This window comes from Leptinotarsa decemlineata, unplaced genomic scaffold, assembly GCF_025532065.1.
Source record: "Leptinotarsa decemlineata unplaced genomic scaffold, Ldec_3_MD MMD2_tig00001719_RagTag_RagTag, whole genome shotgun sequence".
NCBI classification, from domain to species: domain Eukaryota; kingdom Metazoa; phylum Arthropoda; class Insecta; order Coleoptera; family Chrysomelidae; genus Leptinotarsa; species Leptinotarsa decemlineata.
Genome location: NW_027412569.1, coordinates 8,936,095 through 8,961,374, shown reverse-complemented (window position 1 = coordinate 8,961,374; position 25,280 = coordinate 8,936,095). Strand labels below are relative to the sequence as shown.

At 38.5% G+C, this 25,280-nt stretch overlaps 1 protein-coding gene across 2 annotated transcripts in view; it reads right to left on the bottom strand.

Annotated features, from left to right (window-relative positions):
* The window catches only part of vlc (disks large-associated protein 2), a 59,082-nt gene that overhangs the window by 12,293 nt on the left and 21,509 nt on the right, over positions 1–25,280 (bottom strand). Inside the window, exons 4-6 of one of the 2 annotated variants that reach the window (XM_074176428.1) lie at positions 18,468–18,702; positions 7,578–8,018; positions 2,423–2,908 (exon numbers count right to left, since the gene is read on the bottom strand). In XM_074176428.1, the coding sequence (XP_074032529.1) occupies positions 2,423–2,908; positions 7,578–8,018; positions 18,468–18,702 (1,162 nt within the window). Of the gene's footprint in view, positions 1–2,422; positions 2,909–7,574; positions 8,019–18,467; positions 18,703–25,280 lie in introns of both variants that reach the window. The other variant, XM_074176427.1, reaches the window with a different exon arrangement.

The following is a 25,280-nucleotide window of genomic DNA, read 5'->3' as shown; positions in this document are numbered from 1 at the left end:
GTCAAATTGTTTTCATGAACATTTATTTATTTTGGCGCATTTTTCTTCGAATTATCTCGCTACTCTCTCTGAAAACGATCCTAAGATTTTTTCACGGTGAAAAGTGGATTTATCGAGGCACATTGTCTTAGGGTGGTCATCATTTTTGCAACAATAAAAAATAACAAACCTCCATTTGAGTCACAGTGATCATACGACAACGGAGTCTGAAACACATTATATATCCATTTTTAAAGTATACTACGAGTTGTATTAGGCCAGACAGCTTTAAAGAATGGTCAACGTCTGTATTGAAATATGTTCTATTTTGGCTACCACTTTGTAGATCCATTACTTGGTACCTGAAATATCTCCGCCCAAAAGACTGTATAGTTCCTCCCCAGCATACTGAAGAAGTGGTAAAAGTTGCAGCTCTTCCACACGTTGTCGCGGCTTGGTCCAGGACCATAAGAGCAGAAATTGAAGTATTCTTCTCAAGTTAGAGGCCGATGAATTCAGCTTGGTTTTCGACACTGAATGAGGTGATTACAACTCTGTTTCCAAGCTTAGCAAAAAGCTCATATCAAAGCCGACTTCAATCAACGCCTGGCAAATTAATACCGCCGTCCTATCGCTTTCCAAATTGGCAAGACAGAATACTGCCTTCACGGCCACTGCACACTTCGGAAGAAATCTGTAGAGCTTCAGCAGCCTGGGCAACCCGATAACCCCGGATGGCGTACGAAAAACCTTTGTTACTCCTGCCCCAGAAAGGCCGAACAACCATTGGACTGGAACAAAAGCAATAGGCTCCGGATAGGTTTGTCTAAAGGCAGACCGTTATCATCTCCATAAACGAAGATTTGTTAAATCCAAAGAAATGCAGGCCCACAACATGCTTGTTGTGTTAAAAATTGTACATGGGCACTCATACACACGCATAGTCCATAAACGTGAGAGAAAAAGAATTGGGGTATTTCTTTCCAAGGCAGCCATTAAAGAACTTTGCTTGGATTTCGACTCTGAATGAGGTGATCACAACTCTGTCATCGAGTTCGGCAAAACGTCCACACCAGAGCCGTAGAGATCACTTCATTTCTGTGAAAACCCGAGAATACCTACCAGGTAGGTGTTCTCGGGTGAAAACCTCGACTTACCGAGGCTCCCGACCTGTTCTTTCCTTAGGTCGAGTGGACTCAAGTCGGAAACTGAGAAATTAATAATATGGCGCACCAGGTGCAGAGCCTGTCACGCAACGCCTGATATTCTTAGGCATGACCATCAAAACAAGACTACTCCGGGTGAAACGAGAAAAGAAAAGGAAACACGGATGAACTATCTAGATTTTCTCCTACAATTTCGCAGACCCTGTCCAGACCGCTCGGTTGGAAGGGTTGTTTTGGTGAAATGAGGTCCTCCCTTCTGGCCTCAAGATAGGTGAACGGAATGTGGAGCGAAAATTTGAGTGTGAAAGTTATCAGCGAAGCTGCCATGGCTGTGGAACGATTGAAAGTGGAACGAACGGAAAACAACAGTTTGTCGAGAACCCAACGGTTGATTGAGGAAAGGTATGAAAGAGGGGCACGTACTCGAGTTGTCTAGATGAGAAGCCTCATGAGGACCAACGAAGGCAACAGGAAGGCACACAGTGAATGCACCAAAGTCTGAACGAATAAGTAATAATATGGGTAACACAGAGAAATTATAGCAAGATGGGGAGCGTTAAAGGGACAAGAAGAGCGTCAGACAAGAATGGCAGAGAAAATGGGAGACGTGTACGACTGGGCCGGGTATGAATCACTGGACCTGACAAGGAAGGCAGTTCAGCTGCTCACGGTACACAGCAACTTTTCGGGATACCTTGCTAGGTTTAATCTAGGATCGGAGTTGCAGTGTCCCTGCGGTTGGGAAGAACCGAAAACCGCCGAACATGTAATGAACTTGTGTGTGGATGGGGGCAATATTGGGTGGCGTGAATGGAAAGAACGTATGAAAAGAAAAAAAGGGGAGATACTCAGAGGGAGGAATGGAAATAAACGGTGTGTGGATGAATAGGCGGAGAATGTGGTGAGGAATGACCGGGGAAGATGAATGGTAGGCTGTCGCAACACTGTGAAAAGCGTTAACCAGAACTAAGCTGATTTGGATGGTTTAACGGCAATATCGTCAGTCCTAACGAACCAACAATAAGATGTTAGATTGGCGTCATACAATGTACTCGCACATTAGACAGTATATGAGAACTAGAATAAGGAACTTTCACATTATGTTTCACTTAGTATTGTTAGGCTTATATGGTTTATAAAAAGCCCCGATACTGTTTATGTAATTGGAGTGATAAATATTCGAACCCAGTTCACTCGTTTCGCAAAACTCCTCAAAGAACTTGCGCCCAGTTTACCTCCGTCCAATATAATACAGAAATATTAAAATAACCACTCACCTGCTTCTCCTTGGACCCCCTCCCCTACGTGTCCGTTAGTCTCCTCCTTCCTTCCGGCGCATTCCTCCTCCCCGTTCGCCTCCTTCTTCAGCAGCGTCGGCACCGTAACGCTCTTCTGCATCGCCCCCTCTAGGGGCCCCCTCTTTGGACTCATAAACGGCAGCTGCGCCCTAAACTCGGGCCGGAGATGCCTCAGAACGGGCAGCGTCGGACTACTCGTGCTCTGCCGCATCGCCGGTTCCGAAACGTCGAACTTGACCACCGGAGAGGGGGGCTTTTCATCGCAGTCGCTGACTCGCTTCTTCTGCGGCTTGAAGAAGCCCTGGGCGAGCGCCCCGGGACCATAGAGGCGCTCGACGCGCTGCTGGATGAACGACTTTGTCTCCTGGCCGTTGCGGAACTCTTGTCCCCCGCTGGTCTCGGACAAGCACTTGGTCTGCCCGTTTATCGCAGTCACGCTCTTGCTCTCGTAGCTTACTCGCTTCACTGGGAACAATTGTTAGAATTTATGTTGGAATTTTCATTAGGAACAATGGAAATTGTTTGGGATTCATTGAAAAAGTCAAGGTCGGTCAAAATTTACGTAAAAAGGTATAATTTTTAGTAGTTTTTATGGAAAAGCCATTAGGATTGCTTCACTTGTCGCCAAGAAAGCGCTACCAAATTTCTATTTAATCGTATTTGCCGATCCTGAATAACTGGCAGTTTTATATTCGTTTAACTTAGTCTTTCTCAAAGACGCTGAAGGCAGTAAAGGGCACAGAGAAGATTGGGGGGCGTTGAATCGGTTTAGGGGGGCCGATGACTAATTTAAAAATGTTTTTTTGCTTTCAACACAAACTTTACCGCGCCTTTACGCTTAACACGCGTTTCCTCGTATAACGCCATCTAGGAAACTAGACAGTAAGTATTTCCTGTCCGATAGTTGTCAAACTGTACAATAGATGGCGGTAAGCTTCAATGCGAAGCGAGAAGTTTCTAGTCTCTATTCTCGAAAGTACTAGGCTCGCCCACTGCCTGTGCCGCTGATGTATGTGCGGGTGCGGTGGTGAATACTGTGAGTGGTGTCATTAGCAAGTTTTTAATACTCGATTCTTCACTTCGGCATTTTTGAAGACAAAAAATATTTTCGAATGAATCCATGAAACCCTCAAGGCTACAATATCATTTGAATACAATGCATTCAGATAAAAAAGACAAAAGTGTGACTTATTTTCAAGAAATGGAAAAGAAACAGTCAGCTCAGCCAACTGTGTCGTAATAAATAACCATAACTTTCTCCTTCACTTTCTGACTCAAGGTCATCATCAGAACTTAGCGCAAAAGTTTCATCTTCGTCATCTGAACAGTCCACTAACTGTAACATTCCATCAACTGTTAGTTTGTTTGGATCTCTTATTGCCACTTTACGTCTTTTAACACCTGAAGGACCTGCCAGATTATTGTCTACTTCACTCATATTTAAATAAGCCATAGAAAGTTTTAAAATCCTCGAAATTACGAACAACCCTGAAATCTTCTTGAACAATACAATTTAAATGTGCGGACTGAAATACAACCACCTCTGTTTCGTGCGAACTGAATACTAACCCATTTATTGAAAGACATGCACGCAATAAGGCGTCACTCGAACAAAGTAGAATGATCAGATGCCGCCAATGGGGAATGTTCCTCCTGACGAAAATCAAGTAGTTTTCATAAAAGCTCTAAAACAACGCATTTTAAACTTATCATTTCAATCTTTCTTTTAAAAAAATTATTTAACTACTTAAAAAAGAGGAAAGAAATAATGCATTCAACATTTAAAGGGATTCGTTTCTATTTCACCATTTGGCAACATCGGTTATAGCTAATAATGGACAATGAATCTGCTACAGGTGTGAGACAAACAAAGATGTTCCTCCTGACGAAAATCAAGTAGTTTTCATAAAATCTCTAAAACAACGCATTTTAAACTTATCATTTCAATCTTTCTTTTAAAAAAATTATTTAACTACTTAAAAAAGAGAAATGAAATAATGCATTCAACATTTAAAGGGATTCGTTTCTATTTCACCATTTGGCAACATCGGTTATAGCTAATAAAGGACAATGAATCTGCTACAGGTGTGAGACAAACAAAGATGACATATTTCAGAGGCGTGCTGTTCTGTTTACTTATGTTCCGAGACATTCTATGACATATGACATCTTGTGCACCTAACCTATCTTCCTCTATATAAATAAATAACAAAACAACTGTTGTTTATGTGGCTTGTGGAGGTGGTATTGAACTATAATTTATATTTTGCCTTAATTGTTGATTTATAAAGATACTTTTCCATTTTTAAAGTAGAATATCTAAAGCAAATTCAAATCCAAGATAGAGTGGATGTAAACATTGACATGCCCTACGCACGTGATATTCAAAATCCCAAGAATTGGCCAGGGTCGTATTCAGAACCAACATCTTGTTGATCGCAAATGCTATATCATACTCAGGAAAACTTTTTTATAATAACGAGTGAAATGCACAAGTTTTGCAGTTTAACGAGGAAACTGCAGATAATATGTGTAATATAAAAAGATTTTCATTGGATTTTTCACAGCGCACTCAAGCATTATATGCAAAGAGACGTAATTATTTCTTTATTGATAACTTTGATAACTTTTTTATGTAAAATCAAAAGGAATATTGATCAAAATTATTCAACTGAATGAATTTGTTTCTTCATCAGTAGTGTCATCCTCACCAATCTGAATTATCAGTGGCTCGATTTGTGCCTCTATTATGTTATCAAGCTTCCCCATCTTTGTCTCGACTTCCGATATCACATGCCGAACACACTTCTCCCATTTCTCCACTGTGACTCTTTTCAAAGCCTCATCAAAAAGTACTGTGAGATCTGCAAATTTGAACGTGGTGTTATGCTGGGCTAGAAAATTCTTCACATCCGCCCATATTAACTCGATGGGATTGAGCTCGCAGTGGTATGGAGGCAGGCGAAGGACAATTTTGTTTTGGCCTGCTGCCATCTCATCGACTATATATTTTTGATATTCAAGCTTCCGCTCCTTGACAATTTTTAGTAGCTGCACTCTTAGCATTGAGTATTCAAAGCTAATATTCTTTGATCGCAGCCAATTTTGGATTTCAACCTTCTTTGAAGACGTTGTCGGAATTTTCTCTAACCGTTGCGAATGATAAGGTGCATTGTCCATTACAAGCACAACATTATCCTCCAGATGGGGTAGAACTTTGGAAAACCACTGTTCAAAAGATTCACCGTTCATTTCTTCGTGATAATCTCCAGTTTTCTTCGACTCGAAACACCACAGCCCTTCAGCAACAAACCCATTCTCATTGCCGATGTGACAAATAATAAGCCGTTTTCCTTTACCTGATATTATGAAGAGGTATGTAAGTAAATAAAACAAATACGAGGGTAACTTTTTATATATTGAGATTGAGGCAGGTCCTAATATAGTCCGGTGGATAGTCATTCAAGAAAGGCCCTCCTAGATGAGGCCACAGTTTCATCGACCCATACTTTAGGGGTAGTACGACCAGCATTAACCCAGGTTTCATCCATATAATAAATTGTTCTCTGTTGTTCCCTATAATATTTAATTTTGGTCAAATACTCTCTCCTCCATAACACAATTTCCTCTCTATCCAATAATAAACTATTGCGCCCTCGTTTTTTCCATACAAAGTTCAAATGTTTCAATACTTTATGGAATGTTGACCGCTTAAAACTTGGCAATAAAACATCTTCATTTATTTCTGTGAGTACTTTGTCTATCGTGGGTATTTCATTTCTGAAAAAGTACTCATGCACTTTCCTCCTGATTGCATGTTTATCAGCATCATCTATTGATTTTATAATGGTTTGACGATTCTGATTTGTATTCGGTTTGGAAAATGTATGGTTTTGTTTATATTCCCGTAAAAAATTGTAAATCGAAGCGCAACACACTCCAATTTTATCGGAAACTTTCGATACGACTTCGCCGACAGTCAATGTCTCAATTTCTTCCATCTCTTTTTTGAACACATTTAAAATCACTTCTTTCATCTCAACACTCAAATGTCTTTTTTTGGATCGTTTCCTGGCTTGACTCAGAGGATAGCTCACAGTGTCATCAGCAGTGTATGTCTGTACTGTACATCTTGGAAAACAATTTTAAACAATATACTATAACGCACGCCACACAAACACGCAAACGACTGATTACAACCCTGTGCTGGTACCGAACTCGTACCAAGAAAGCGAATTCACCAATGAACGCTGCCCTTTCCATCTGACACTGGGCGATCACGTGAACATCACGCTTCGGTTTTGTTTTGTTTTACTCTATCTTGGATTTGGATAGACTTTAGGTAGGTATAAATTATTTCAACTTGATATAGGCGCTGTTGCCAATATGTGAATTAGAAACAAATTCCTTTAAAAATTAAAACCCAACATTTGAAACATCAATTTGAATACTTTTCGAAGTGAATTTGAAAAACTCATGAATTAAACCCAACTTTATTTTGTTCAAACTTGCATTTGCTGCAATAACCCAAATTGAGGAACATTCCCCATTGGCGTCATTCGCAGTAAATGTGTTAAAAAACCCATATTTTCAACTTTTTAGTTCGAAGTTCTTCAAAAGCGTGTTTGTTAGCTTTTTAAACTATATTTATTTTTCATTTTTTTAGTTACGTATGCTATAAAAGCGTGTGCTTTTAGTCTTTTTAAACTATATCTGTTTTATCTATACTTTGGCATCAATCAACTGTATATTGTTAATAAAAATGACCATTGATATTTTCCGATTCCGGAGAGGGAAAATCAGCTACCAAGCCCAAGGCAGCAGGCGCGCAAAGGAAGGTTAGAAATAAGAAAAATTATTGTTTCAAATGAAGAAATACATATAAAGTGAGTTCGAATTATATTAAGAAGTTTACGTACAGCGCCATCTGCCCGCGAACAAATCAAGCAAAAATGTCTATATATCAAGGAGTTACGTAGAGCGCCATCTGCCCGCGAAAAGATCAAGCAATAATGCCGATAATTCTGTCAAATTCAGATCCCGAGCTTGAGAGTTATAAACAAATAAACATACATACATACGGGTGAAGCTTATATAAAGCGTGTAAATAAAAAACGAGAAAAAATAATACCACTGTTGGTCTGCGCCACCATACACCCGTTGTCGGTGGCATCCCTGGAGAACAGCCCCGAAGTGAACGTCTCCTTGCTCAAATACGTGGACGTCTTCATCGAGGAGTAGAACTCGCCGTGCAGCCGTTGCTGCGCCTCCATGGCCGGCTCCTCGCTTTGAATAGGCAGCGGCACCAGGTTCGGCGGCGACAGGAGGTTGTTTTGCACGGAGTAGATGGCGCTGATGCTCGGTCTGCTCGTTGTCAAATCGGCTGTGTCGAGCCGGTGCGGAGAAGCATCGCGCGATTTCGCCGCGAATCGGACGGGATCGTAGTGCGTCGTGGTAGAATAGCCGCTTATGGAGCACGCCAAACTCAGGTAGGACGGTAGGCGGGGCTCGGGGGAAGACGGAGTCACAATGCTGGCGCTCCGCAGGGTTCCTGACGAAGATATGTCAGACCAATCTGGAAAGAAAAAGCGTGAATATTTATTGTCACTAATGGGCTTGTTTCATGATTTTCGGTTTATAGTTCACTTGATAGAAATTTCAAATTGAAAAACAATGCACTTTGTTTCAGATCTCCAAGTACCGTAGTTTTCCCGTAATTTATTATTAAAAGTCGAATATGTCTGATAGCACATGTGTATTCTTACGAAGACCCAACTGTATTCAAGGATATTCTTGACTTAAATCGTGACTCAAAGTGTCAAACGCTTTGTTATGATCTCTAGTAATATTAGTGTTGCAATTTTACTACTATATTTCATTGTTTTCCAAAAGGACGGATATACGTGTTTTATTGTGAATTTAAATGATAGCACATGTGTATTCTTGCGAATACCCAACTGTATTCAAGGATATTCTTGACTTAAATCGTGACTCAAAGTGTCAAACGCTTTGTTATGATCTCTAGTAATATTAGTGTTGCAATTTTACTACTATATTTCATTGTTTTCCAAAAGGACGGATATACGTGTTTTATTGTGAATTTAAATGATAGCACATGTGTATTCTTACGAAGACCCAACTGTATTCAAGGATATTCTTGACTTAAATCGTGACTCAAAGTGTCAAACGCTTTCTTATGATCTCTAGTAATACTAGTGTTGCAATTTTACTACATATTTCATTGTTTTCCATAAGGGCGGATATATTTGTTTTATTATGAATTTAAATGATATCACATGTGTATTCTTAGAAGACCCAACTGTATTCACGGTTATTCTTGACTTGAATCGTGACTCAAAGTGCCAAACGCTTTGTTATGATCTCCAGTAATACTAGTTCTGCAATTTTGCTACTAAATTTCATTGTTTTCCAAAAGGGCGGATATACGTGTTTTATTATGAATTTAAATGATAGCACATGTGTATTCTACGAAGACCCAACTGTATTCAAGATTATTCTTGACTTGAATCGTGACTCAAAGTGTCAAATGCTTTCTTATGATCTCTAGTAATACTAGTGTTGCAATTTCACTACATATTTCATTGTTTTCCAAAAGGGCGGATATATGTGTTTTATTGTGAATTAAAATGATAGCACATGTGTATTCTTACGAAGACCCAACTGTATTCAAGGTTATTCTTGACTTGAATCGTGACTCAAAGTGTCAAACGCTTTGTTATGATCTCCAGTAATACTAGTGCTGCAATTTTGCTACTAAATTTCATTGTTTTCCAAAAGGGCGGATATACGTGTTTTATTATGAATTTAAATGATAGCACATGTGTATTCTACGAAGACCCAACTGTATTCAAGATTATTCTTGACTTGAATCGTGACTCAAAGTGTCAAATGCTTTCTTATGATCTCTAGTAATACTAGTGTTGCAATTTTACTACATATTTCATTGTTTTCCAAAAGGGCGGATATATTTGTTTTATTGTGAATTTAAATGATAGCACATGTGTATTCTTAGAAGACCGAACTGTATTCAAGGTTATTCTTGATTTGAATCGTGACTCAAAGTGTCAAACGCTTTGTTATGATCTCCAGTAATACTAGTGCTGCAATTTTGCTACTAAATTTCATTGTTTTCCAAAAGGAAGGATGCACGTGTTTTATTGTGTATTTAAATGATAGGCATGTGTATTCCTCCGAAGACTCAACTGTATTCAAGGTTATTCTTGACTTGAATCGTGACTTAAAGTGTCAAACGCTTTGTTATGATCTCCAGTAATACTAGTGCTGCAATTTTGCTATTATATTTCATTGTTTTCCAAAAGAAAGGATGCATGTGTTCTATTGTGCATTTAAATGTGTATTTAAATGGTAGGCATGTGAATACTTCTGAAGACTCAACTGTATTCAAGTTTATTCTTGACTTAACTCGTGATTCAAAGTGTCAAACCGTTCTTTAGTAAAATTACAGCTACCATTTTACTTACTGTATGCCACTGTTTTCCGAAAGGTAGTAACGAAAAATAGCTTGGAATATACCTAATTCACATTTATCCATTCATTAGAACCTCTAGAAATCTCATCTCGATACGCCCATGCATGAAATTAGCGACCTATCGGTATGTGCACGGTAAATATCGATTCTTCGCAGCATAGAACAAAATGACATTTACAAAGTAAATAAATAATCATACGATAAATCTAACTAAGCTGTTTGGGAGCGACGGAAATCGATTCGAAAGACTTCACCGGCAGCATCTCAATGATGTTTTTCCAATTATCGGAAATGTATGAATATCGCTGACGTCAGCAAGACGACAAAGGAGAATGTATCGCCATGTAACGTCGACGTAATCAAAGGTGATATCCAATCAAGAATTTTAATTGATAACATTACCATTTCTATCGAAACTCTCTCTTCGTTATCTAATTCGGTGGAAAAATTAATTTGCCAGAAGAAATTGAAATGTCAAACAACAATTTTTAAGATATCGGAATTAAATGATGGTGATGTGCGTACCTAATCAATTTTAATGGTTTTTCCTATCGCCCAATACAACTATATTATCTCAACAAATGTCGAAGATAAGCCTGTGCCAGACAGATTTATCGGTTCAAAAATTCGAATTTTTATATATTTAACAGAGAGAAACCAAATACAATCTGGGATTTGAAAAATATTCATAAGACACTTTAAAAAAACGGAAGAAATAATTAATTAAAACTCTATGAGAAAATGTAATAATGAATTATACAGGTTGGGAAAATATTTACTCTGTTAAATAAAACGACGAAAATTCAAAAATATCACCGGTTGAAGGTCCACAGAGATATCCAGTGTTTTCGAGACCATATATAATATATATATATATATATATATATATATATATATATATATATATATATATATATATATATATATATATATATATAATAAATATTTCGCTTGTGGAAGTGTCCAATCTCCATCTTTTTCAACTAAAATGACTTTTTTAATAATTTTTTGCTAGCCTTCTTCGGTAATATTAGATACTTCTTCTTTCACTACCTTCTTATAAAATTTTGGAAAATTATTTTTACGCCTGATGATTACCCCAAATCAACTCGATGGGATTGAAAACACAGAAATAGGGGCGAAGTCTCAGTATGGTGTGTCCATACTTTTCAGCAATACTCTCAAGGGCACATAATTTCAAAGAATTCGGAACCCATCCTTTATTTGCAATGTGCAATTCACAATGATTAGTCGCGATCCTTTGTTTGCAGGCATGTTAGGCGTACCTTTTATCGAACCATCAGTCCACCCTTTCGTAACTGTGTCGTGAGTGTCATAGCAAGTTTCGTCCAAATAGAAAATGTGCCGTTGTTGTTGTTGTCTATATTTAGTTATTTGTTTTAAGTATTTATTACGCAATTCTACAATTCTTCTGCTTTCCATAACTGGTTGACGTTTGTTTATTATTTTGAATCTAATTCCTAGTTTCCTTGTCCAATTCTGAATAGATTTGTCACAGCAGCTCACGTTATGGCCGAAAATATTCAATTTCTTCCTTATGATTTCAGTTGTAGGAATCTCATTGCTTTTGTAACAGTCCTATATTGTTTTTTTCAATGATTGTGTTAGATGAACATCTAAATGTTTTGGTAATTCCGAACCACATCGCGTCTTGCGTTCGCAAGGTTTGTTTTTAACTATTTTACGTACAGTTGAGAAAGGAATTTCGGTCAAATCTAATGTTGCTTGTAATAGTTTGTTTCCCTTGAAACCAAACTGGAGATGTAGATTCTTATATACATTGAAACACACAATCTCTGTGTTTCAATATTCAAATGCATCCGAATCTTATTCACTGGTATCCATATTTCGCAGCACTTCGTCCGGTCCTTATCGCTTTTGATGACTACCGCATTACTAGGTGAAACGTCAGACATAAAAACCTGCAAAGTATTGCCAGCAAACACGTCCCCATAAAACCTGCAGACGACGGCCATCTCCCGAATACTTTTACCATCAACGTTGGTGTTCCTCAGGGATCCATACCGTCTCCATATCTTTTTTATTGTATATCAACGACTTATTGGCAAAAACCAAGCAACAATGTTAAATGGTAGAACTAAATTCTTACCGGAGTCATTTTTATTGTCTATGCATCGCCATTGTAAATAATTGAAAAGTAAGATGATTCCATAAAATTTGCCCCCCGCAACAAGATAGCTTCTGCATATCGGTAGGGTGTACGAGCGAATAGGTGAACCAGTTCGTTAAATACTTTGAAACATCGGTAACCTGATCAACACTTCGCAGGTCTATTATATTTGCGTCCTTAAAATGTCATAAATAGTCATTCGGTTTCTTCATTATCAAGCGTCCTTATCTGCATAGGCGTAGTGTGTTCTGTTTCTTGTGAAGGTGACTTTGTTTTGTATTTATTAAATATATTTTATTATATTTATTAAATAGACTGTTATATTTATTAACTTTAAAATATAATTTAAAATACCACAGATTTTCATCACACACTTTATTGTAAGATAATTAGTTGACCTAGTCATTAAACTCAGGTATAAATGTTCGTTAAACTCAGGTATAACTGTCATTGATTAGTTCCTAGAATATTATTAGTTTCTAGGTAAAAAGTAATATTTCAAAAAGTATGTATAAATCACAATGTATGTAGAATTCAGTTTGTTAGTGAACACGCTTGAAAAATCTACTGTGCAGCGAAACACGTGTTGCGGATTTTTTAATCTGTTCTAGTGAAAATCTCACAATATAGTGTTTTTCAAAATACATCAAATTTAAAATGGTTTTTGAGGTAAGTAAAAAACTGACAAATAGCTGAATAATATGATTGAATTTATTATTTTTATAGTATTAAGACGGATGCCGTAGCAGGTCCAAGTAATGTACAAAGAAAGCGGAAGTTTATGTCGTTAGAAGAAAAACAGATTGTCTGTAGAGTGTACGAAAATTTAAAAAATTCACTTCGTACATTGGAAGCTGTAGCCCAGTGTGCATTTTTAACGGGAATATCCGTGTCGACAATTGAACGCATTGTACGTGAAAAAAATGTGACTGGGATTGTGCAAGCTCCAAAAGTACAATGTCGAGGTAGAAAAAAAATTGAATTGGACGAGTGCCAGAAAAATTTTGTACGCTATACCATTCATTCTTTCTTTTTTTAGAATAAAGTTCCAACCCTCGAATCCATTAGGACAAAGGTAATGGATAATGATCTCATTCCAAAAATGAGCAAAGAGAAGTTAAGGAAAATAATAAAAGAAGATTTAAAATTTATATATGCCAAAGGATCCCGTAAATTTGTCTTAATAGAAAGAGAAGATATAGTCTCATGGCGACGGAGATATCTTCGCTCTATTAGAGAAATGCGTTCTGCTCACAAAAAGATTTATTATCTGGACGAAACGTGGGTGAATGCTGGTCACACAGTTTCTAAGATATGGCAAGATACTACTGTAATTAGTTATCGTCAGGCATTTGTGGACGGTTTATCAACAGGGTTACGCGGACCAACGGGTAAAGGGCAACGACTAATTATCGCCCATATAGGTAGCGAGAGTGGCTTTTTAGACAATAGTGCACTAATTTTTTTGTTAAAAAAACGGGGGATTATCACAAAGACATGGACGCCCAACGCTTTGAAAGATGGTTTGAATCCCTTCTTTCACGAGTCGAGCCAAATTCGGTAATAGTAATGGATAACGCTTCTTATCACAGTCGATTAGTAGAACAGCTGCCAACTATGACCACCAGAAAAGCAGACATGCAGAGTTGGTTAGGACAAAAAGGAATTCCATTTTCCGAGGACATGGTTAAGGCCGAGCTTATGAGTGTCATTAAACAGCATCGTGACAGATAACGCCAGCATGTGGTGGATACAATAGCTCGTGCTGAAGGCTGAAGGTAGTTGTTTTTGCTGAGGGATTGAAGAGTTGAGGCATTAAGAGCTTTCGAATTTTCATTGAAGAAATGACAAGAAAATACGTGATTCGTATTACTCATCTGTCCATCCAGACTTTCTGAGGAAAATACAATTTTCTAGCCTGTTTTTGAGAGACTATGCGCTATTTTCCAGATACTACAATGTATCAAAATTTCGCATCAGTCGGCGCGATTCGCAAATCGACATAAATCAAACGAGATAAACGCCCAGACAGCTAAATTAGATGTTTCCTCGCAATCAATTCACGGGTATATCGACAACAGCAAAAAAAACACTTCGGGCACGTAGCGAAACGGACGCTTTTTTATCTAATCGAAGCCAAGGAAATATTTCACGGTTTGGACTCGAAGAAAGTCATGGGGCGTGAAACCAATTATAGGAATTGAGCATGGGATAGTTCTGTTCTACACAGAAAACAATAGAAGCGCGCTGGTTTCTTCAGGAGAGGTCAAATGTATTGAGACGGAATTATAGTGAGTTGAAAAAGTTGTATTTTCAACGACCTCCAAAATTAGGTTAATATTTACGTTGATTCAAGCAACTTCATTATTCACTTTTTCTACAATTGCTTCAATAAAATTTAATTACGGTGTCCAAATCCGTTTTTAGATGCTGCCAGATATTCCAACTGAGAAGTTCAAAAAGAAAATAAACTTGTATGTGGGAAGAAACTTGAGAATACTTTAGAAAACTGATAATGATGCCATTTTTTCCGTAGCCCAAAAAGGGCAAGAAAAATATTCCAAATGACTGTAGACCAGTCGCTTTACTATCCTTGATATCGAAAATCATCGAGGAAGTCGTAAGCCACCATATCCTCAAATATCTGGACGGCTTTAACATCTTGAGCGATCAATTACTTTTGGAAACAAAGATCAACAGGCGGCCTTTTACCGTATGTCACCCATATTTGGAATAACGCATTCGAGAAACATGGAGAGTCAAGAGCTGTTGCGCTTGATATTTCTGAGGCCTTTGATCGTGTGCTGCATGAGGATATGCTGGATAGTAATGAGTGCTGGTATCTTGTTGGCAACACTGTTTTTAACAGATCCCGCTTGAATCGTGTCTTATGTCAGTGTCAGTTTGGTCTATAATTTAACCATGAATTTTACGAATGAACAACGCTTGCAAATAATTGAATTTTATTATCAAAATTCATTCTCGGTGAAGAAAGTGCATCGTGCACTTCTTCCAATTTATGGGCAGTTTCGTCGGCCTACTGAGGGAGCTATTCGAAAGCTTGTGACTAAATTTCGAACCCAGTTTACATTATTGGATATTAAACCACCAACACGCATACGTAGAGTGATGACCGAAGTAAACTATTGCGGCTGTATCCGCCAGTGTTCGTGATGACCGTGAAATGTCGATTCGCCGCCGTTCGCAGCAATTGGACCTCCCCTACGTGGAAAATTTTGCGAAAGGATTTGGGTGTAAAACTCTATAAGATACAGCTGGTGCAAGAACTGAAACCACACGACCTCCCACAACGTCTAACATTTGGTGAATGGGCGCTGGCAAAGTTGGAGGAAGATCCACATTTTTAACGAAAAATTGTGTTCAGCGACGACGGCCCATTTCTGGCTGAATGGATACGTTAACAAGCGAAATTGCCGCATCTGGAGTGAAGACCAGCCACAAGCATTGAAAGAGCTACCGAAGCATCCCGAAAAAGTCACTGTTTGGTGTGGATTATGGGTCGGTGGCATCGTCGGGCCGTACTTCTTCAAAGACGACAATGGCTGAAACGTTACTGTGAATGACGTGTAATGATTCAATACTTTTTGTTGTCCAAAATGGAAGAATAGGACATGCCTGACATGTGGTTTCAACAAGACGGTGCCACACGGCACGCGAAACAATGTCCCAATTAAGAGCCGCCTCCGGTGAACAATTTATCTCACGTTTGGGGCCCGTCCATTGGCCGTCTAGATCGTGTGATTTAACGCCTTTGGATTATTTCTTGTGGGATCATGTTAAGGCTCATGTCTACAGGGATAAACCAGCAACGACTGACGCTCTGGAAGGTAATATTGAAGCATTTATACGTGAAATACCGGTCTATATATTAGAGAGAGTGTGCCAAGATTGGACCTTGCGCATGGGCCATCTAAAGCGAAGCCGCGGACAACATTTGCATGAAATCATCTTCAAACATTAAATTATATTGATCGTTCTATCAATTCCAATAAAGGTTTCATCATTTTTTTCAAATTTTTTGTGTTGTTTTGAAAATCAAATCCTATACCTCTTCAAAAATCACCCGTTATATCAGAGCACTAAGATCAGAGATAACTGCTAATAACCTTCAATCTCAGGCATGTCTAGGATTTTCAATTTACTAAATATGCTGTCATTATTTGAGAAACATCCATCTCAATTGTCGTTAAGTCAATTTGAAGTCAAACAACATCAAGAACACAAATCTTAGTTATCATAACATAAGTTTCCAAGAATTTAGAAGAACTGCAATCTTAGGTGCTTCTTTGACGGGCATTTTAAATATCTTGATTAACATCTATCGTGAAAATATCCTTGACCATCAAATATACTACGCTGGCATCAATATCAAATATTTTGAGAAACTTACTTAATCGAACTTAACCATATCTGGTAACTTTAAAGAATGTGAATCTCCAGAATCACAAATCAGTTTGGCATTATTGGAGGAACTATCTCTTAATTTCTCGATATTCGATACTCGATATTCACATCATTTTTCAACAAAACGGTGTCTACAGGTCAATCATTCTTGTTTCCATTTCATTTTGAAATAACTGGTATTGATGGTAATTTATTTCAATACATTATGGTTTGAATTCCACTACCTCCATTCGATTCTCTATTCCTGATTAATTGCTCTTCTCTAGGTAAGTTTTATCACCCTCCGTCCAAGCGAAATAAACTTTTCCACTATAACTATTGTTGGTTGTTGAAATATCTTCTTCAGCAAATCGTTTCGCTCGCTCAGATCGAAATTACTATTTATCGGCTGAAGATTCATTCAAAAAAGTCATCACAATATTACTGACCTGGTTGTACTTGAAATTTCACATTCGTTCTTTCAAACCCAATCCAACTAAATATTATTCGAGTCTGGATGATGTGGAGGCCGACCCAATACCTGCAGGTCTTTCCGCATTAAAATATTGGTATATTTTATTTATTTAATGTTCCTTTATCAAAAGGGATGATTTTAATCAGTATTTTTTATTGATAATCAAGCTCCAATGATTGACCTGGCATATAACACTCTCATATACGAACTCGGTTTCATGTTGTTCATTTGTTTAAAATCTGTTTTTCCGGTAATCAGCTCTAGCCCCCATACGAACGACAACTCACAGAAGTTGAGAAACTTGTGCGAGCTGAGGACTAACGAGGTCTTACCTTTTAACGTGTGATACAATGAATCTTTGAAAATGTAACAAAAATCTGACAAGTACCTTGGTAATCACAATATTTTAACCATGAAAGGTTTTATACAGTCGCACTGTGCTCGAAATTTTCATGGTCAATTAAATAAAACTCTCAAAGCCAAATTAATTGCTCGTTGAATAACGTAACAGTGAAAAATCTGGTAACACAATGCAAGTACTATCAACTCGTGTAATTGACGGAGGCGTCAGTTTGAATGGCACACTTAGTGGAAGCGCTTCCCATATCTTGCGTGATTCCATTAGTACAATCACCTTTAGCGAAATGCAAACGATTTCAACAGAAATATTTTGAACAATGGAACTGAATAGTGAGAACAAAGAGGAATCTATTAAAAACGCTTTTGCCACTGGTGCGTGAGAAGTTTTTTCAACGCTCTGCCAAGAAACAGAATTTGGTAATCTAACGCACTGCGCCAAATTTTCCGTCTATTAGGAAGCAATCAATTGAAAATACTTTTGCCACTGGTGTGTGAGAAGTGTTTTCAAGTTTTAGGTTCCATTTCTGACTAACAACACACTAGGAAAAATAGTTTCAGGACATTTTTAAGAATGCCTATTCTGTAAACAAACTCAGGAGATTCAATGAATGTTCAAGGAAAAGCTAAGATGATGATTGGATTCGGAAGTGGAGTTGAATGTATCTATACACGTTTAGGGCTCATCGACATATCTGTTTATGGATTTGTATTTTGTATTGTTATTGCAAGTTATTCATTTCCACATACTTATCGACTTTAAATAGTACCTCATGCATTATAAATGACAGCATGATAAATCCATGGCAACAATAATCTTTTTTCCTTTTATAAGTAGGAGTATCTCTTCAATCTTATAAACACTTCTATCAGTTATTTGAAATTTGAAACAATTCGTGAATCTAATTACGTATAAAAACACCCAAATATGAAACTAGCAACGCTCCATCAAGAAGCATAATTTGGTAATCTAACGCACTGCGCCAAATTTACCATTTACACAGTAACATTAATAACTAACTGGAAAAATCATCATGCAAAAGGAGCAAAATAAAAATCGAAGCATAAACCAAACAAAAAAAAAACACTCGAACCAAAAAAAAAACACCAATGTAACCCTTCTAACCTGATAGATCAGCCGAAGCGTCGACGTCCAGCGAGCACGTACCGATCGAGTCGACGGAACGCTCCATGGCGTCGGCTACAAGCGGCTTCCAGACGTCGCTAACGATGGCGACGCATTTAACGGGTGGCGTCGCTGCCAGGATCGTCGGCGACGAACGTTCAGTACATCTTCCGCTAGATGGTGACGGCGTCGGAGTGGGAGTTTCGGGGGTGCTGGCGTCGTCCGCGGGTTGTACCTTTAGATATACGTTTCAGAAGTTTCGAAACTTCAGAGATTCGAATGGAGGGTCGCACGTTGTTGACGATTTTCGAGGGTTTACGTGGAGGTTTACAGAAATATCCTAAACACTAACATATAGGGTTTTCCAAACTGATGTTTTTTAGAGACGTATCTGGAAAACAAAAAGCAGTATGTTTTCCAATATTGGTAAATACCCTAAAATCACTATCACTGATAATCAATGATAAATAACATCGATTTAGGAATTTTGGATTGTTCACTAGATATACTGGATGGACTGAAAAGTTTGTAGGCTAACAGACAGATGGCGCTACTAGTATTGAATCCCTATGATTTTGTTATCCCTAACCTTCAAAATATACGTGTACACATTTCACAGCTGTCGAACTATTAGTTTGTGGGATAGAACATTTTGAGTGAAGCAACTTTTGTTAGTTTGAATCAAATGGATAAAAAAGAATTCAGAGTGTTAATGAAGCATTGCTTTTTGGCGAAAAAGAAACTGTTGAAGTCAAGGCTTGGCTTGATAAACGTTTTCTTACATTTTCTTGACAATATCAAAGCGAAGAACGAACCCAACGAAGTCTCTCTCTTTGAGAAGGACCAGGGCTACCGCCAAGGACCATTTCCACATGACTGATACCACTTTTATCCCATAAAATCCCGAACTTTTGAAGCATCCGAGATCTGTTTTACGCAAGGCTTCGTTCTCTCTCAAATTACCAATCCAACGAAAAAAATTAACAAACCAATTGATCACATATTATATTTAAAAAATATTTTTGTCACCGTTTGTTTGAAAGTGGTTGAAGTAGAAGTAACCATAGACTTACTAGGATGCTGTGTACGGAACTGCTAGTCCAACAGAAGGACGAATTCTTTTCGCAAGATGAGGAACTTCCAATGGCATCGCCACTTTCACCAGTTATAGCCAAAATATATGTGGTTTGAAACTCTGGCCATTGAAGAAGTCCACAAGAAGCCCGTTGATGACACCTTCATAGTATGAAACCATTGGAATGCAGAACTAGACCCGTTCTGCAAGTAGGTTGTGTTAACTATCAGGCGCGTCCTCAGATGGCGGATAGGGGAATGGCCAGGGGACTGGAGGCCCTGTCCGGGAAGCCATGTGGCCTTACGGACGGGGTCGCCGGACTCCTGGTCAGTGGCAGAAATAAGTAGGGTGAGGGTAACTAAAACTTCCCAAAAGCCTTTGCAAAAAAATCCATCGTGGACCAGCCTACCCAAGCTAAGGTGTAAGGAATCGTGCCGACAGCTGAATGGCCGCAAGGTGATATGCGGTCACGAACAATCCCCTTGACGAACTGGGCTAAACCTCATTGTAATCAGCCTACCTCTGATAATGCGTGGCTCAATCTAAGGCGGTGACTGGGGATGAATAGAAATGTCCACCCCAATCTAATGCTTGGAATAAAGCTGGACATAGCAGATCACCTCGTGATGTAATACAAAGGCCAAGGCGTAAGCGCATTTGCGGCGCCGAGGCCAAAAGGAGAAAGAGAGCGAAAAAGGCAGAAGTGGCAGCAACTGTAAGTGCACCCTCCTCCTCCCCCACTCCACCTCCAACAGCAAAGGCACTTCCTGCGGCGAGCGCCAAGAGCTCCGCCTTGAATAAAGACAAGGAACCGGCTGCACCTGCGGGGAAGCTCTCTCACTTATGCACCTCCACGGAGGAAACCCCAAGAAGGTTGAAGAAGCCGCGCAACGACAATAATGTCACTGCACCTTGCAAAACCTTCGCAGAGGCCACCGTGAGACACCTCAAGATTACCAAAGAGAGTGTGTGTTCGGCGAGTCTTGGCCTACACCTGCCAATATGAAGGAGATGTCTTCCAGAGATCTGTCCACCTTCCTGGAAAGGACAGGATGGACGATGACCTAGAAGGACAACTTCTCGGGAGGATGTACAATGGGTTACATGTGGCCTAAGTGCTCTGAGTCTACACTCACCCTCCCTACTCTACAGATACAGATATACACTTTCTGAAGCACATCAACAGCGTGAAACCCTTCATCACCTTCACAATGGAGAAGAGAATCCACAACGAATTGCCATTCTTAGACATGTTGATGAAGAGGACCAACACTAAGTGGGAAACATCTGTATATCAAAGGGGACAGTATCTGAATCACGAATCCAACCACCATCAATATACCAAAAAAGGAATCATCAAGCCTCTAGTGCTTGATTGTGCTTTCGAGCTCTGTAATACGAAAGAAGGTATCGAGCAGGAACTAGGCATCATCAAAAAATATTGTCAATGGAATGGTGGTGGAACAGTGTTTGTCAAGAAGACAGCAAGAGCCTCACAAGGAATAGAAGTCGCCACAACTAGTGCTTGCCCTTCCCCACGTCAGAGGATTGTTGAAAATAATAGAAAGACTTTGGTCCAAATACATCAGAACTTTCTTCAAATCCGGAAACACCATCCGTAGCAGCCTCACGAATACCAGGCCACCAAACGCGGACTGCGATTTCAAGAATTGCATTCACCAGATACCCTGTGAGCGCTGGAAACACAGCGAGGAGAAACATGCCAATCGGGAAGAGCAGATTATGTTTGGACTCATAAACATAACATCAAGTGGTCCCAAGTGAGATAATCCACAGGGCGGAATACCGGTTTAAGAGGAAGTTCAAAGACGCGGCATACATGTTGTCCAACGACGCATTCAGCCAAGCTAGCGTAGAAATACGCAGCATATAAAAATCTTCAATCAAGCGGAAAACGGTCAACTCCAACTAACCCGGTGAAGTGGATAGAGGGAAAAGGGGATAGGTGAAAAGTAATATAGCTCTAGGAGTTCTAAGCCATTCCTTATGGAAAACCACGTGCAAATTTGCGTATGTCCATTCTGGACCTTTTTGATCCTTGTGGAACACTTAACTCGAGGTAGCTTCTGATTGGTAGACTGGGTAATGACGAATAGTGGAGGAGTGGGGACTGTAATAAACTCACTTCAGGTTCATTTATAAGGAACGGAATGAAACGACTTCGTAGAAAAACTTCCTCTATTCAGAATAACTCAAATTGATCTACCTTGTTTCAATTACATGATCCTCGTCGTAATCCTTCCCTATCTCAATGTTACATAATGTTTTAATAACATAAGATCGGCATACATCGAAAAGAGCTGTCCTGGCACGTATTAGGTGTTCTAATTAGAATATTGTTTATTTCTCAATTTGTTATTGTTCCACATTATTTGCTATACCAGTACATCTCCCCCCGATGACGAAAAAAAAAAATTTTAAACAATATTTTTTTTTTTTTCATTCAATAAACAATTTTGTCCTATTTTTGTGTATTTCTACCAGCTTATTATCTATTCTAACTACAACATTTGGATCTTTATCTTCTACTATAATATAAGGACCTTTGAAGATAGGATCATACTTATTTGAAGATGTGTTCCTTACTAATATCTTATCACCTATCCTAACATTAACAGGATTAATTTTAATATCTAGTTTTTGTTTTCGTAACGATTTTGATACCATTAAATTATTTCTCGCGTCATTCCAAGCTGTTTGCAATCTAAATTTTAACTGAATTGGGTAATCATCGAAATTATATACAGGGTCGACTTGTGTAGCAATGCTCGATGGTACTCGACTCATTTTGCCGAAAACCAATTCGTATGGACTATACCGAGTTTCCGTATGCACTGTATTATTATATGCAAAACACCAATATGGTATCCATGAGCTCCAGGTGTCTGGATGCTCTGATGCATGTATGCGTAAATAATCACCTAGATTTTTATGTGTGTTTTCCAATGCTCCAATGGTTTCGTGATGATACGCCGTTGAATTCAGCTGTTCGATTTTTAGCAGTTTGCACGACTCTTTGAAGGTCGACGCTAGAAATTCAGTGCCTCTGTCTGTCACAACTTGTTCTGGAATACCAAATCGTAAAATAAAATTTTCTACGAATGATTTCGCGACTGTTACTGCCTCTTTATTTTCTAATGGATACCCTTCTACGAATTTTGTTAACTCACATTGCAACGTCAAAATGTATCGGTTATTTTCCCTGTCTTGGTCTAAAGGGCCCACCAAGTCAAGAAAAACTTTCTGAAACGCTGAGGTAGCCGTTGTGGTTATTTTCATTGGTTGCCGATGCGGTCTTGAGTACTTATATCTCTGACAGTCATCACAACGTTTTACAAAATTTTCGATATCCTTTCGGAGACCAGACCAAAAGTAAAGTTTTCTAATATTGTTATACATGCGATTAATTCCAGCATGCCCTCCCGTTGGTAACATGTGGTAATCGTTCAAAATTAATTGCTGGGTTTCCTTCCTAGTTATGTGTTGCTGAGCTTTTATTATATTTATTTTTATACCTGCCTTTCGAATTTCATTGGGAATTTCCAAAATGTTTTTTAATAACGATGCGCATCTATCTTCTTTTACTATAACTAATTCTGAAATTCCATATTCTTGGCAAATTTCCTTCAGGTCTCTCAACGATGCACCGAATGCAGTCGCTGATCGAGATTCATCCTGATTCATATAAATAGTATTTGCCTTTTCATCATATAATATATTCCCTTTTATTTTACACTCAGAACGTTTTTTTCTTTGAAACTCAACTTTCGACAAAGGATACAACTGAACAAATTCTTTAGGTGGTTTCAATAATTCTACGACACCAGGATGATCAGGCCTGTTATCGAAAGAGATATTGGACTTTTCCCGTGAATTGTTGCCCAATTTCTTCGTTTGTGCCCTTGTCACGACATTCATGACTTGACAGGAATTAACTGACATTTCTTTCAGTTCGTCGGAGTCAATTTTTATACGACTTAATGCATCAGCCGTTACATTATCTTTTCCTTTAACATAACTTATTGTAAAATCATATTCTTCTAGTGTTAACCTAAATTTCGTTAGTCTACTTGAAGGATTCGTCATACCGAAAAGATATAATAATGGTTTATGGTCTGTAAGGATAATGAACTTTTTCCCGTAAAGATAAGGACGAAATTTTTTCACACTCCAACAAATAGCAAGTAATTCTTTCTCTATCACACAATAGTTGACTTCAGCTTTATTCAGCGATCTGCTGGCGAACGCCACCGGCTTATCATCTGAATTTGACAGAACTGCTCCGATAGCCAAATTTGAGGCATCGGTACGTAATTTAAAAACGTTTGATTCCGAAAAATCAGGATATGCGAGAATTGGTGGTTGTACCAGCGCCTGCTTTAGCGTTTCGAATGCTTTTTGACATTCTTCGCTCCAAGCGAATACTACACCCTTTTTTGACAATCTGTTAAGCGGTGCTGCGATATCCGCGAAATTCTGAATGAACTTCCTATAATAGTTCGCAAATGCTACAAACCGTTTAGTTTCATTCGAGTCTTTTGGAACCGGAAATTGCTGTATAACACGTATTTTTTCAAAATCTGGAGATATTCCTTCAGATGAAATCACGTGACCCAGATACAATATCTGTTTTTTCAAGAATTCGCATTTGTAAGGATTTAGTTTTAAATTGACCTGTCTCAATCGCTGCAAAGTTTTTACCAAATTCCGATTATGAACTTCCAAATTATTCCCGAAAACTATCAAATCGTCCAAATAAATGAAACATCTCTCATAATTTAACCCTGACATTGCTATGGTCATCGCTCGAGAGAAAGCACTTGGACTCAGTTTCAACCCCATCGGTAATCTCGTCATTTGATACTGACCTTTATCGGTTGTGAAACTTGTGTAAGCTCTAGATGTTGCATCCAATTCAACCTGATAATAGCCCTGAGATAAGTCAAGATGTGAGAAGTACATCGCTCCGGAGAGTGAGTCTAAAATTTCATCTATGCAAGGTAATGGAAATTTGTCATCCTCAATGCGTTTATTCAACAGACGGTAATCGATAACTATCCTCCATTGTTTATTACCCTTACTATCCTCTTTTTTCGGTACTATTAACAATGGTGCCGACCATTCGGACCTTGTTTCCTCTATAATTCCTTCTGACAGCATGTTGTCAATTTGTTTATTTATTTCCGCTTTCTGCGAATGCGGTAACCGGTATGGTTTTACGTATACCGGAATGGCATCCTTTTTTAAATGTATGGTCTGTTTACAGACATTTGTCACCGTCAGTGGGTCATTTTCAAAGCGAAATACGTCCGCATATTTTGCACAGATTTTATCAATAGCTATTTTTTCCTGCTTATTAAGACCTTTGGTATTTATGGAGTTGAGTAACTTATCTATACGCTCAACTGAAAAGTGTGTGTTTCCAAAAGTATGAACATCAAATTCTGAAATATTTTCAGTTTTGGGCCTAAAATTTTTCAAGTGTACCTCTTTATCCGTAATATTCAGAATTTTAACAGGTATAATGTGGTTGTGAGGCTTTGCGATAATTCCCGCAGTATAAACACCTTCTGAAATTTCTTCTGGTATGATAATACAATCATCTGAGTTATGTACTTGCAAATATTTAATAATTTCGCACCTTGGTGGAATCGTTATATAATTTTCATACTTGGATTGCAGTGGAATCGACAGTTTCCGATTGTTTATATATATAG